At 36.2% G+C, this 16,282-nt stretch overlaps 1 protein-coding gene across 15 annotated transcripts in view; it reads right to left on the minus strand.

Annotated features, from left to right (window-relative positions):
- The window catches only part of NBEA (neurobeachin), a 457,966-nt gene that overhangs the window by 24,837 nt on the left and 416,847 nt on the right, over positions 1–16,282 (minus strand). For all 15 annotated transcript variants that reach the window (XM_041719826.2, XM_041719812.2, XM_041719807.2 and 12 more), the window contains one exon: positions 107–196. In XM_041719826.2, the coding sequence (XP_041575760.2) occupies positions 107–196 (90 nt within the window). The remainder of the gene's footprint in view (positions 1–106; positions 197–16,282) is intronic.

The following is a 16,282-nucleotide window of genomic DNA, read 5'->3' on the forward strand; positions in this document are numbered from 1 at the left end:
GGGCAATGGGGGGCATCAAAAGTGTTGCTTTAATGAGTACTTTATGACCTACAAGGGACCCTAAGGTTCAAAGGGAATGCATTCCCAGCCAGCAGTCATGTCTCACCAGGTGCATGGCAGAGCTCCGAGGTGGATGGGGCTCGATGAGCAACTGCGATGGCGTCTGTCCAAAGTTCTGTATCTGCGCCTCCATGGCCTGCGGGCAGAGGAGAGGGACTGTCAGGAGCAATATGCGTCAACGAGAGAGGTCAACACACTGTGTGACAATGCAGGCATATCCCAAGTCAGCCATGAAAAAAGTCCAGAAAATTCACCCGGTGCTCTCCTCCCAGGCTGCAGACTCATCCAAGTGTTAGTATTTTGTAGACAAGCTTTGCTTCTCCTTTCAAGCATGCTTCAGTTAACCAACTAACCATTCTCATCTCCAGCAACTGGCGTTATATGTGAAAATGTTAACCTGTGAGGACATGCAGTTCAGGGCTTGAGAGAGGTTTTGGGTTTTTTGCACTAAAAAGAACATATATACCTTAATAAAGTCCTTTGTAAGGAGGAAAGTATGAGGGTCTCTAATAAAATAAGCCTCTTGAATCTTAAATGAGGGGAAAGAAAAGAAAACTGAGAAATAAAATTTATGTATTAAATACAATAGTAAAAAAAACAAGTACTATTTAAACAACATAAGTAGGTGAAAACAAAAAAATGCCAGAAACAAACCTTGTCAGGCACAGTAAGCCTAATGTAGAAATCTTTCCAACTTGCATACATTCACTAAATATTTATTTCATCCCTAATTTTACTGCATTTTTTCATGGGCTTTCAGGCTTTGCAATTTAAATGCATTCTTTAGGACAAGTCTAGTTTCCAAATAAATCTTGACTAATTCTATAGGTAATAGAATACATAAAATATACTGAAATGCTTCTGCTACTGAAACAGTTCATTCAAACAAAAATATTTCAAAGATATACTCTTAAAAACTTTGACAAAAGATTGTTACTTGTAGAAACAATACTGTTAGAGAATGATCCTTATTTTTCAGACAGGTATTATTTTATTTGACCTTGTAAAATCGAGAATAAAGCATTCATAGAAAACTAAACTGTCAGATTTTGTCAGATTTTGAAATGCACATTGCATTATGTACCTATATATATACTGTAGCCTGAACTACTGACCCTTAATATTTTTCTTGTGAGCTTTATGAATTTTTCATTGGCTACACAGAATTAACATGAAAACCCGCCAAAACCATTACTATCTTGTTAAATTTTGTTATTTCTTTCAGACATAAAACAGTGAGAAGCACCATAAATACTTCAGGACACAGAAGAATCCTTTTAATGTACATATTTTGTAATTCCTACAAGCCAACCTGTGCTTTTCTCCACTTCACAGCATAAATGTAAGAACAGATGTCAGAGAGAGATTTCCTATCAGGTCACTGATGTCCACCACTTTTAATGCCCTAGACTGACAGGTAAATAATGAAATACCACAAACAAACATTTGCTGAAAAAGAAACTTAATGCAAAGTCCAGACAAGCAGCTGAAGGACTTTAGATTTTGGCCGCAGCACATTTGATGCTGTAATTATATCGGTACAGGTGATTTCTTATTTGTTGACTAATTCAGAGTGAACTTTAGCCTCCAAGGCACAGACTATTTCTTGGGAACTTGTGAGCATCTCAGGTTTTATTAACGTCATTTCATGGTGAACTAATTTAAAATCACAGATGACTTTTATACAAAACCAACACATTTGTGTGGGCATATGTGTATATATGTGTATATGTCCATACAGCAGCTATCTATATGTACCATACAAGCAGTATCTCTTTACACAATGTGTAAATGCCTTCACTCATGCAGACATTTTTTATACAGGAAGAAAAAATTCATTTCAAGTCACATAAATGTAGCATTTTAGATTGCATTCAGCATTTCAGAACTGATTTGCCAGAAGGGAAAGAAATCATGCTTGCTTGTGAATTTCATTTTCAAAATTAAAAATACTAATATTAACAATATTAGTATATATCAGTGTAATATATACTCCCATATATATCTGTTGATATTTTCAGAAAATTAATTTCCAGTTTTCAGGGTTTTTTTTTTCCAAATAATTATCAAGGTTAATTTAATTTTAATTTTTGAAATAATTCTGTGTTGAAATAGGAGTGTGAATTGTATTTGGCAGCAATAATAAAAAAACCCCAGATCTTCCTCTCCTACCCTTTAGAGTGATGCTTAAATGATACTTATGCTCTCTCACAGGAGCACTGAAATGAATTATTAATTTTTTTTCAAAGCAGTCCAGTTCTAATAGACACATTTACTTTCATGTTGTCCAGTCTTTGCACATTCTGATTGCTTGTCTGTAAATTCTGCACAAAAAAATATTGCAGGCTTTCCCTCTCAGTTCAAATAGATTTATGGAAGCAATAGAGGAGGAGAAAGAGAAGCAGAATACAATAACAAACTCACATGAATTTTTCAGATTATGAGGGATGGACACAAGGCAAAATGTAACCATCAAAAGCAGCTGTTATTTTACAGCTGAAGATGTGCTGGTAAATGCTCACATACTCTACGATCCCATAATTTTAAAACATTTAGGTTAATGTCAAGTCCTTTTGTAACCAGAACAAATGTGGAACCAAGACCTTGCTATTCAGAGAATATTGAATATTTTTGCTAGTTTGCATTTACAAGACAACTGCCTGTTCCCCACTCATGGATGGTAATGTTATCCTTTACAGTCAAAATACCATTTGTAAAACTGACACCTCTTGGAAGCATTAAAGAAACTGAACAATGTTTATTAAAAAATACCCATAACACTCAGCTACTGCACTGCAGACTATAGTCTGCACAGCACCACTTCTGCGCACAGCTGCTGCTGGTATTGCTCTCTGGAGCTCACAGTACTCACAAAGGACAGAAAAACCTCGTCAAAACATAACTCAGAAGATAAACATAAGCACACAGAGATAAAGTGACTGGCCCAAGGGTATTCCTACCGCTGCCTCCTATCAGATAACTTGACACAAAATGAAAAGCAGGTACAAAACAGATCTGTGAATAATAATGTAATACATTGATTTGTTTACAAGAGGACTCCGGCTGTATCTAAAGCCAATCTGAAAACTGTAAGTGTACACCACGGTTTTTCTTGAGCTGTAAATCATCAAACTTGGGATTTATTTAATGGTCTTAAATATTTCATTCTAATCAATCTATTCCTTTTCTCCCATCAGATCTCGAATATTGTGTGCAAAGTGCAGCACCACTCCCTGAGACACACATTCTAGTCAATTTAATATAAATTTTAATAAAATCAAGTTTATTCTCATTTCACCTTCAAATGGCCTTCATGCAGAAACAATATAAGCTTGAAATTCGGTAGCTGCCAGATTTAAAGCTTTCAGAACAGCAATATGGCAATTATATTAGTTTCCTCTTCCTCAATAAGGTGTTGCAGAAAAGCTATTTAGTGAGCTGATTTGAGGTTCCCTACTGTTTTTAATACACATAAAATGAGATTTGTACTCCAGACACTTCAGGGAGTATCTGTTAGGATACGATCATGTATTCAGAAAAATAAAATGGCTCTTAGCATATTATTTGATAATACTAGGTCAGAATGAGGAAAAAAAATATGCAAACTTGTTGGCAATTCCAAGTTTAAAATTAGTCAATCTCACACAAGCTAATTTATACACTCAAACAAAACACGACTTCATAGGACTTAATAATGGTCATTTTAAAGTAATACAACCAAATATCTATTCTATATTTGCATACATTTTGGTCAATAAATCAATATATCTGATAACCAAATCTTATGAATAATACAGTGATCAATATCCTCAATGTCTTTTGCTCAAAAAAAGTAATTTATTGGTTTCCAATTTTTATGCTTAAGAGTAGACTCCACATTCAAAAGGACATTGGGATGCTGCCCTGCACGCTGGAGGATGAGGCCTTAGTGTCAGTTTCCCATGGAATGAATAGTTCAATACATCTGCTTTGCACATTATTTGCACTGAAGCACTGGGGGTTTATTTCTTAATTCTAATTGAATTAAATACAACTATGCTACTAAATAATCCATGTATTCTGTTTCTTTAGGTGCAATAATTTAGTAATTGTAATAATAAATTGTAACAAATTGTAATAATTGTAATAATTTATCTTTTAGAGGTTAAAGGCAATGCCTCTACCAGGAAGAAGTGAAACAACAGAAACAGAGATGCACAGGAAAAGGAGAGGAGAGGAGAGGAGAGGAGAGGAGAGGAGAGGAGAGGAGAGGAGAGGAGAGGAGAGGAGAGGAGAGGAGAGGAGAGGAGAGGAGAGGAGAGGAGAGGAGAGGAGAGGAGAGGAGAGGAGAGGAGAGGAGAGGAGAGGAGAGGAGAGGAGAGGAGAGGAGAGGAGAGGAGAGGAGAGGAGAGGAGAGGAGAGGAGAGGAGAGGAGAGGAGAGGAGAGGAGAGGAGAGGAGAGGAGAGGAGAGGAGAGGAGAGGAGAGGAGAGGAGAGGAGAGGAGAGGAGAGGAGAGGAGAGGAGAGGAGAGGAGAGGAGAGGAGAGGAGAGGAGAGGAGAGGAGAGGAGAGGAGAGGAGAGGAGAGGAGAGGAGAGGAGAGGAGAGGAGAGGAGAGGAGAGGAGAGGAGAGGAGAGGAGAGGAGAGGAGAGGAGAGGAGAGGAGAGGAGAGGAGAGGAGAGGAGAGGAGAGGAGAGGAGAGGAGAGGAGAGGAGAGGAGAGGAGAGGAGAGGAGAGGAGAGGAGAGGAGAGGAGAGGAGAGGAGAGGAGAGGAGAGGAGAGGAGAGGAGAGGAGAGGAGAGGAGAGGAGAGGAGAGGAGAGGAGAGGAGAGGAGAGGAGAGGAGAGGAGAGGAGAGGAGAGGAGAGGAGAGGAGAGGAGAGGAGAGGAGAGGAGAGGAGAGGAGAGGAGAGGAGAGGAGAGGAGAGGAGAGGAGAGGAGAGGATTCTTTTCAGTTAAAGGGTACCTACAATAATCACCCTGATCAGCACCTGACTGCTGACCAAAAGCTAAATCATGTTGTTAAGGGCACTGTCCAAAAGCCTCTTAAGCACTCACAAGCTTGGGGCATCATCCATGTTTCTAGGAAGCCTGTTCCAGTGGCTGATCAATCTCTCAGAAAAGTGCTTCCTACTGTCCAGTCCATACTTTCCCACATACAACTTTGAACTATTCACACATTCTACCACTGTATACCAAGGAGAAGAAGCCACGTTCCTCTTGAGGAAGTCCTGCTGAATGTCCACAGCAGGATCTTCCCACCAGCCTGGCTCCACTGGGGGCTGCAGACCCCAAGAGTGACTGAGCTCCTGGAACACTCTGCTTTTATGGTTTGGGAGCCAATTCACACACTCCAAAGCTGCTCTACAGCTTGAATGAAAGTGTGGCAAATAGGGGTGGTTGGCATATTCATTTCAGAAGTACAGTCCTAATCTAAATGCAAATGCTAGAACTGACTCATGTGAAACATCACAGACATTAAGGTTTTGTTTGCTTGCTGACACACCTTTGCAAAAAGGGTAAGCCATAAAGCAGTTTATCTTTAACATACTCTTTCTTTAAAAAGGTTCTTTAGAAATGAAGATAAAATCACCAAGGAAGATATTAACAGTCTATGTCATTTATAAAATCCCCTTTGCTGAGAGAGATGCCTGGTGATTTACCTAACACAAGAAACATAATAGCACAAGCACTTTTACTATAAATAATGAAGGGAAGAAAGAAATTCCTAAAAATCAGACTGCACTGCAGATAGACAATATTTTTATTCTTGTTTGAGGTACTCTTGTTTTATTAATCTTCACTGATTACCACAATGATCAGTAAACTTTCTAAAATTTTTATCTTTCTCTATGTTTTTTATTACTTTTTATTTCTTTAAACACGTTCAGGCTTCTTACTACTAATTCCCATAATCCTGATGTGTTTTATTCCTTGTTATCACATTGAGATTTTTCTGTAATCCATTTTTCCCTGTGCATGGAGACTGAGTCGAATGAAGAGTGAAAATCTGTAGGCATTAGAGAAATATGCACTACAGCAATAGCAGCAATAGTCATCCAACACTGCCATTCCTGAAAGTTTATTTCACTTTTGCATCAAAGTAAACATAGGAATCCTTTATGTACTCTCCCTCCTGTGCTGTCAGCAGGTTCAGCAGCCCCCAAGCATTGTCTTCTTCAGAGAAAATAAGATTGACAGCCCTTTGGTGGGTAACATAAACAGCTTGAAGTGTTTTTGTTTTGTACTAGTGGTGTGAGATATTGCTTTTTTCTTTGCATCTACAGATGTTAAGCAGCACCAGTATCTTCAGGATTTTTGATAAGTTGATTAAGAGTATTGAATTCCATTTTATTACTGTATGTTTGGAGGAAAGAAGTGCTGTAGTTTAAACACAAGCAATGACTCAACTGCTCTGGAGGTTTCAATACAGTCAGTTATTTAATCAGGATACTCAAGGGACTGTAAGATGGGCACTGAAATGGATTTTCTCCACAGGTCACTACTTTATTAATTTAACAATGGAGAAGGGGCATCCTTAAGCTCGTTCTCCTCACAGGAGGTATCTCACTGGATCTTGTGTGCAATTAAATGGTTCCCTTGCAGAACACAACAGCTCAAAACTGACCTTCAGCTCCCCCCAGAGCTGTCCACCCCAGAACTTCTTCCTCATTCCCCTGTGAAAGGAGAGAGTGCTGTGAGAATGAGAATGTGAAAGGTAAGATCTCCTATTCTCTTTACAGGCATGAGTCACATCAGTGATCTTGCTTGTCTCAGGGAGTGCTGCCTACTACCTCTCACATTTACCTCATGAAGCTACTAATTGTGATACCTAGCTCTTCCCTCTTTCACCTTTATATCTCCCTCTCATCCTTGGCCCTGGTATCCAATATGACTCTCATGACAAAAAAATATTTTAAACGCTGCCAGCTTAAGCAAGCGTTTCGTTAACGGACTGCAAGTGGGAAATAAATTCAATACATCTCACAAACAAAAACAGAGCAGATGAAGCAAAAATACCATAAAGATGAATATCCAGGAGGTATGATAGGTTTAGCTTAAAGTGTTCCTTACTCTTTCATGCATTCTCTCACTAGTAAAGTTCCCACTTGCCTGAATACAAATGCTTTCATTCCCCTAAAAATTGCGGAGAACTTCCTTAGACTGAAAAGGGCTGATATCTAAGAATTAGGTGCTTTCCTCCTTTCCTAACTATACCAGAGGAAAAGGAAAATCCTATCATTTTTCTCATTCTTACAGTCCCTTCCAACTGTGCCCAGAACAAAGGAATTTAGCACTGATATAACAAAATTCTCCCATAAAAGTACAATAAAACCTAAAAAAATAAGTTCTACTCTTAAGCAAAAAGATTTGACATATTCCTCTGACAAAGTCTATGTTAATGGGGCTTCTCAGGACAGACTGCTCATTTCATCACTTTCTTTTTACAGCTCTCATAACTTTTTCAAACGTGGATCTTGCTCCCAGTCCATGACAAACAATTCCACTGCCTTTTCTTCCATGCTCTTTGCCTGTATACAAAGGCAAATAGGGATCATCCCTCTGCTCGTAGAGCTCACGCTGTGCAAAACCCTAAACATATCCCAGAACTGAAGAAAGTAATATATTTATTTATAATTTCGTTTACAAATACATTCGAGATTTCTTTTCTTTTTTGCAAAGTCTATCCTAGACTTGAATATTTCAGCTAGAATGTACCTACAACAATCATCTTGTCCAACTGCCTGACCACGTCAGGGCCCACCAAAAGATAAAAAACATTGCTAAGGGCATCATACAAATGCTTCTTAAACACTGGGAGGCTTCAGGCACTGGTCACCTCTCTAGGAGTGACCACACTCAGGAAAGAAAAGCTTCCTAATGTTAAGTATAGACTTCCCCTGGCACAGCTTCCAACGATTTTCATATGTCCCTGAATATCAGAGGGAAGAGCTCAGCATCTCCCTCTGCACTCTCCCTCTTCAGGTAGCTTTAGAAAGTAATGAGGTCATCCACCACATAAAAAACATTTCATGCCATTATTGTATTCAGTTGAACCAGAATATTTCTTACGTTCATGTTTGTAATTATTTCTGTCCCATATAGATTGGTAACGTTTACTGAAACTCTTGTGTTCATTGATGTCATGCCAAATGAAATCATTGCTCTGTCATCATTCTTCCAAATGTGTATTAAGTTTGTAAAACAAAATATTGTTTTCTTTGATCATTAAGTCACTGAGAGAAAAGATAAAAAAAATATTTACTGCTAAATTAATTTCTAAGAGATATAATAGCCTGAGTCAATATTCATCAAATATGTAACTTAATGACATATAGTTAATGTTTTGAAACCTAGGCAATCAGGATTTTTTATTTTTAGATACTGAAAATTGCCCTTAAATCATTTTTCAATAAGCACCTAAAGAGCAACCTCAGAAATAAGGATTCCTCTCAATTTGAAAAACAATTTCATCTTTTCCAAAGACATTCGTTCATTTCTTTTAAAAGAAAAGAATTTGTTGTTGTTGTTTTTGGACTATAAATATTTAAGGTGACTGTCTGAAATAATTTTTTATCACCTAAACTCTACCTATATAAGGAAACACTTCCATATCGTCTTCATTATTCAGACACCAACCCTGATGGTCAGATTCAAAAAGCTAAATGGCAAAAGCTCTATGTGATTTGTTGGGTGAGAGGCCAGTCTAGATGAACTTTCCCATCTAATGTTTAGGTCTATGGAACAAACTTCTCTGTGACATTTTGATTATTCAATGCAAATTACTAAACTGTACACCTGCAACATGCAATTTCCCTTTTGATACTACTCCTCTGTGTTACTCCTTTATAGGATGATAATCAAAGCATTACAACATACAAAATTGCAGATGGATCCTAGTTTGTATTTGCAAAGCAAACCAAATCGAACCAGATGCATTTCCTCAATGCATAACTCCTGTTACTAAGAAAAAGTCCTTACTCTTAGGCCTCAGCAAGACCCAACTCTGAACATCATGTTCAGAGTGAACATGATTCATCTGCCCAAACTGTTGCTTTCTTCTTTGAACCAACTCTGAGTTTGTAGTGCTGGTTTAAAGTTTCAGGAAATTCAAGCTCTTCTTGTTACTTATACTCCTTTAGAAGCTATTCTTGCCTGCATCTTTCTGTCTTCTATTTAAAAAAAAAAAATCACACCATTACAGTCTTAGCTTTTACATATTTCTTGTCATCCCTACTCAGGAGCCTTTGCTTTTAAGCCAAGTGTTTCCATTATGTCATCCTTTGACTAATTTATTTTTCTCTTTTGCATATGAAATACAAGCCAGGATGATGAAATCTTAATTCATATTTTTAGACCTTTAGTACGGTTGTCTGTTGGATTTTATTTTTTTATACAGAGGAAACTCATGAAACACACAATGCTTTTTAAAAAGGCTCTTAGGATTCTAAAAGTGCACTACCTCCAATAATGAATAACAATTTCTAAAGCATAGATAAATTTGTTACATTTTCTTGAGGAAGAAATAAAAAAGTTTTCGGAATTTTTAAATACAGGTTGTCTTCTCACTGGAACCACTGCAGATTTTCGAAGTCTATAAAAGATAAAGTAAAAGAATTAAAAAAAAAAAAAAAAAAGAAAAAAAAAAAAAACTACAATTATCACCCTTCAGTTGGCCAGCCACAAAAATTCACAGGCATTTAAAAAAATACAAAACCACTGCTTCTGTCTGGGATGCTACAATTGTTTCCACATGTGAAAGGCAGTGTGTTACAGCAAGAAAGACTGAATTTCCAGGTGTGCCAGGCTAAAAATTGCCAGTAGTACTTTTCAATACACCATCAACTGAATTTAGAAGTCTGCTAAATTTTACAAGTCAAAAGTATGTAAAATAAAGCCTCCGTTGTTGTTTAGAGATGCCTAACTAGATTATCCTATGCAATATCTCAATGAATTCACTGGTTAAAAATAAGTCCCAAACGTCAAGACTAAAAAAATCCCCTGGAGTTCTGTGAAGGCCACAAATATAATTTCTCTCCATTAACCCCACCAGAGTTGTTTGTTCCTATGGTAATTCCTTCATTTCTATAAGGCTCCCAATGACTGCCTTTCTAACCCTTTCTCTTCCTCCTCCTCCACAACAAAAGCTCCAAATGTCTATTCTTCTCTGCTCTTTGTTGTTCATTTGTCTTATCCTGCTCCTTCTGTCAAGAAGACGGGAGTTCTGTAAATGCCCACCTTCCCATGCAATTCCATTCCTTTCCTTCATCCCTCATTATTATTTCATTTCAGACAGAGAGGCTTCTCATCCTGACCTTTCCAGTTAAATTATGACAACACAAGCAAGGCTTTATTCTGGACAAAACTTGATACTGATCATTTATAGTGACCAGAATGCTGAGCTGAAAGCAGAGTCTAGTTATTCTGTGGAAATGAAGACAGTGGTATTACACATTCATATTCTACAATAATAAAACTCCAGATCCTGTGCAGGAGTAAAGAAGCTACAAAAGAGAGAAGGCAGTTGTGAATAATTTCTTGTTATTGTCCTCTTGACTGAGGCAGAAAAAAAGAAACTTCTACTGTTCATGAAAATCTCCTGGGGAAAAAATACATGAAGTGAACTTCAGTCTGGACAAAACAGCAAAACTGAGCATCTTTGTCTGTATTCCACAGCCTGGTCCAGAAAGAAGAAGCAGCCAGCCTGACCTCCACTCACAGCTCTCAACAGGCCAATGCAGCAAGTGAAAAAAAATGTGGTATTTTTGAGGAAATGCTGGGATTTAATAATTCTGAATGATGACTTTCAAGATGGATGACTATTTCATGAGCCATGAATGGTCAGAGAAGCAGAAAGAGCCTGGCTTGCTGCTTCCTGCACAGCTGCCAGAAAAAAAGGAAAAGCTAACCAGGACGAGAATAAAATACAAGCACCCTAGATTTGTTAAGTCCTTGGGGAGTAATTGGGATTGAAGCCAAGGAAGTAGTATTGGGCTATTTCCCATGGTTTTCAGAGATGCTGATGTCACCCAAACAGTGTACTGCCTCTTACACACTGCAAAATTTTACTCTGTACAGATTGAAGAGAAAATTGTTTTATGATATCATCAGGTTTAATTCTTCTCGTCTTTTATTTTGTTTAAGACACGGTATGTTTTTAATTGTCATTTTTAGGAGCACAGACTCCTTTAAGCATAGGCATCTTATTCATAAAAAGGCAACAGTAATACTAGTAGGAGTTTTTACTGAAATTTTGAAACTTCATCCATTTTTTTCTAGTTAATTTTTTTTTTTTTTTTTGTGACTAAGAGCTTTCACAGTGCATGCTTACAGATTAACTATTCCTTTTAATTTAACAGCTAAATTGTGGGCCTCTAAAAATTAACAATTAAGCCTTTAAAAAATAAACAATAAATGCATGTAAAGTTTCTGCAATGACAAGCCTAGTTTGGGAGGGAACAATTTTTTAAAGAACAAAAATACATCAATGATTCCACCTCTTCCATGATTTTTCTGTTCATCATCTGGATTTATCCTTTTTATAAGAAAGTCCCAAGTTTTTCCTTACTCTTTTTCCACTTCAGTTACATTTCCCTCCTCTATACTCTCATCCTTTCGTCTTAGGAAATACACATATGTTTGCATTCTATTCTGTGTAACTGCTACACATTATTGTCACTTCCAGACAAATTTGGCAATATAAGAAATAAAAAAAAATTACTCTGAGTATTTAGGAAAATATTTAATTTTTGTGACCTGGGGTCAATTACATGCAACTGATTTTGGTTGTAGCACTGTAGCAAACTATACTTGCTGTATAGCAATCTATACACAGTAGATGCTCAGGACACGTACTGACCACAAATTTTAAACCCATTGACTTTGGTCTACTTAAATCACCAAAGCATCAACTACTCAAACAGGGTCTTAATGAAAGGCTCCAAAGACCTGTCTGTCTGCAAAAATTTTCATCCATAATGTATCAATTACAAAAGCCCCCCTAAACCAAACTCTACATTAATTTTTCAGAAGTTAAATTTTTAAAAAATATATTCCTCAATTAAAACAGAAAAAAAACCAAAACAAAAACCAAAAACCCAGTAACATAGATTGGAAGTTAATGTAGTTAAGGGAGGCACAGATTAATTCAGTTACTTACAATGCACCTGTTTTTGTGTTATGTTTGAAGCTATCACCTTAATGAAACATAACAAAATAAAAGATACAGGTGAAAAAAGCCACAGTTTTTCCATCTTCCCACATTTTACATTTTTCCTTAACATCCATTTTCAGTTTTTGCTCATTCTAGTTTAAGGCGATTCATTTAATGAGGCCTCTACAGTATCTCTTACGAGATGTGTATAGTCAAATTACAGCCTATAAACCTTTGGAAGTTTCTGCCATTATGTCTAAACTTTCACATCTGAATCTGACCCTGTAAATGCTAATTAATCTGGCACCAAACCTAACAATATCCATATAAACATTGGCATGAGCCCTCTCCATATTCCTGCCTTTCTGCCATACATCTGCTTTGACTGTTATGTTCTGTCAAGCTCTTGAAATCCTGTCCTTAAGTCAATCTTCTACTCTCATCACTAGGATGCTCTTTCCTGAGCTCTCTGAGATTTTTTTGGTAAACCCAAATAGAAAATAACACACCAAGAGGAAGTTCAACCAAAACTTGAATGAAAGGGACTCTATTAGTGACTCCTCATACCCTGCAGCAATTTTGCCAGTAGCTGACAAGAATTCAGATAATCATAAGCAAGTAGTCCTTTGAACTGCTGGGACACTGACATCTTTTATGTAGAAGTAAATAAATGAAGGTAAAAGATTAAGTCTAGAGAATTGTTGTGGAAAATAGATGTTATTAATACCTCAAATAATTAGTGACCTTTGCTGCCAGAAGAATTACTTACACATGTTTCAGTGTAGAACATACACATCATATTTATTTTTACTTATTTTTACAATTAAGAACTTCCCCTTCAGGAAAACACAAAAGAAAATGAGGAAAACAGGGAAGCAAAGAGCAGAACAGGCCTTCTGAAAGCTGGGCTGTAATAAAAGAGGAAAGGGTACTTAATCATCAAAGAATGCATTTTAGCTGTGTTTTTTTCTTCTGGTTTATTATTGAAATAAAACATGATGACTGAAGACATTTTTAATGCTTGGAAAGCAGAACAGGCTCAGAAAACCACAGTATCTAGTACGTGTATTTCATTCTTTTTTTATAAACATAAAACTATACAAAATGAAAAATGTGACTTCATGTTCTACTTCTGCTTTGACAAAAAGAAATCTCAAACCCCTTGAATAAAATCTTTTCTTGTTAATTAAATAAAACAAAGTAAAGAATGTGGCAATATAACATTAGTGGTTTCATTTTTTCATTTTTCATCTGAACAGAAAGAAAACGCAGGTTTATTTCTTCACTCTCAGCTCTGTCTTTCTATCACAAATCATCTGTCTTGTTCCCACCTAAAGAAGGTGCACTGAGATTTTGAAAGCCCATATTCTATACTACAAATTGTGCTTATGATTAGGCTCCAGCTATCTGCTAACCTTCAATTTATCCACTGCAGGACATAAGATGTATTTCAGAGAACAGGCAAACCTTCAAAACTCACATCTGAAAAAGGACTGATGGGGAAGTAGGTAAAATGTACAGGTAAAAATAAATATTATAGTATTCATCAGGTTTCAGTGTATATTAGAATTTCAGTTTTGGAACAAGATTATACTGTTACATTCAAACTAAATGTTCTCAGTTATTTGTAGGGTTTAGTTTATAAAGAAATAATTTTGTTTGGTTTATTTCCCAGAACACATTCTTCAAAACTTCACTTTGTTCTTGACATAAATTGAAAACAATAATATAGATATACTGTATACAGACTTCAAAATGGCATTAAAAGAGTCACATTATCAATATGTTTAAAACATTTAGAAAGCTCAGCTTTGCATCTTTCTAAGTGAATGACTAGATACTTAGACTGAGTAATATCTGTTCCAATAAACTACTCTGTGGGAAATGTTTTGAATAATGGTTAATTTATGCTGAGGTAATGACAGCATAATACAACTGAAATCTGTGCTAATAGGAAAAAAGAAGTCCCTTCCAGCTATTTCTGTTACAACTGGCTGCAGTTATTTTCACATCTCTCTCCCCTGCATAAAATATTACTGTATGTGTATGTGAAAATGCTTGTTGCTAATTTTAAAAAACAAAAATTGGTACCTGTCATCCATATAGAGAAAAACAAAAAGAAAACCCAGACAATAAAGAAGAAATTTTCATGCACAAGACAGATATTTTATATATTTCTGCAATAAAAGAGAGCAATTGTGGTTAATGTTCTTTTCTTATCGGCAAAACATTAAACTCAGTTTGAGTAAGACTCCAGGGTTTGAAATGCTCATGGAATTTCTAATGTAGATGAGAATGGGCAAAAGAATTTATTCCAAATAATACTTCAGGTAGGCTGAAGTCTTAGAAGGCATTTTTCTGGAATTTGGGTTATTTACAAAATCACTGCAGTATAGATGAATGAATGACATGAAATATGTAATAAATAGGCTGATTCAATTCTCATCAGCTTAATAAGTTACCATCATCTCTTCCATTTGAATGCTCAGTGTAAAGCTGGTGGCGCTCTTTGAGTGGCAGTGCTTAGCTCTGCCTGGATAAAGAGCATTTTAATCATAAGTACAATAAAAAATAAACAAATCCCAAACCTTCTAATGGGCCATTTCAGCCAAAAACTCCACCTGTATGCCACAAACCAATGCCAATTGTTTTACTTTAAGAGACTGTATCTTTCTTGATTCTGAAAAGGTTATGAATTCCTATAAACATGTAACAGCATGATCCAGGAATGGTCATGAATTCAGATCATCACATATTCTTGAAATATTGACTATCTCTCATCTCTAATATATTCATTAACTGGAGATATCATGATCAATCATTGATCTAACTGTGGATAATTGTTTTAAGGAATGGTAGAAGGATGCTTTTAAATTGGAGTCGTATGAATCAGAATTTGACTTTTGACTTCTTGTCATAAATGGCTTGTGTTACTTAGGGTAGGTCCTCCCAGAAAGTAATTTCATAATTAAATTGGATGCATAATTAAAATGTTTTGGTAATCTGAAGAAAACACCTTCTGAAAGCCCTTTTCTCTGAACAATAAACATATGGACGTGCACACCTTAATATCCTAGTATAAGTCTATACATTGGGCAGTTACTGAGTAGTAACTGACCTCATGCAATCAATATTCATTCCTTTTTGAATATTCTGATTCAATATGTCTTTTCCTATATTCTGTGTCTTCTGCAGAAATTTTTATCTACTAAAATAAATATCTTACCCTTAAAAAGTCCCTGTGTTTTGCTTCTTGATCTACAGAGGGTTATCATAACAAAGTGACAGCAAATAAAAACTCTCCCTTTTCCATTTAGAGAATGATGCAGTGCTCTGAAACTCACCAGAAAGACATTCAAATTATTCTATTATATCCATACATGTTCCCGGAGTGAAACATTTAAAAAATCCATTAATATTCTGCTGATAATCCCTTAAAGCAATAAAACACACAGGCCAAATATAATACAAAACAATCAATTTTTTTTTTCCAAACCAGTCTAAATTTTGAAAAAAAAATCTTGTTCTGTATGTTTAGGAAAAACATTATTTGGAATGAAGAAGAAGTAGATTTCTTCACAAAATTCAACAGAATGTAATACACATTTCTTAGAGAATAAGGCCCTTAGCATACTGGAAAATAATTTCTACTTTGATGACAGCTATTACTTGAATTCCTTAACTCAACTTTGAAAAAAGCAGATATTGATACTACAAGCAGCTTCCAACTAATTTCACCACTATCCATACGCTTAAACAGGACTGCTCCTAGAAAGAAAGCAAAGACCGTCCCTTGTATGGAGGCAATTAAATACAAGTGAACATATAAGTGGCCAGTGCTGTGGGTACAATTCAATCAAGCAGATCCATAGGGGTGGTTTTGAAACTCTTGTTACATCAAAGAAACAGCTCCCAGAAGAAAAATATCTTAGCAAGTTAAAAATGAAATCAGAATAAATTACTAATAACTCTGAGAGAAAGGAAGAATAAGCACTTGGTGGCAATGGCTGGTGCTACCTTGAAAGTGTTATATAGGGCTATTAGAATAGTGTGTTAATTTTTTCCCCATAAATTTGCCAGATTCAGTCAC

The sequence above is a fragment of the Taeniopygia guttata genome, chromosome 1 (genome assembly GCF_048771995.1).
Source record: "Taeniopygia guttata chromosome 1, bTaeGut7.mat, whole genome shotgun sequence".
In the NCBI taxonomy this organism is placed as follows: domain Eukaryota; kingdom Metazoa; phylum Chordata; class Aves; order Passeriformes; family Estrildidae; genus Taeniopygia; species Taeniopygia guttata.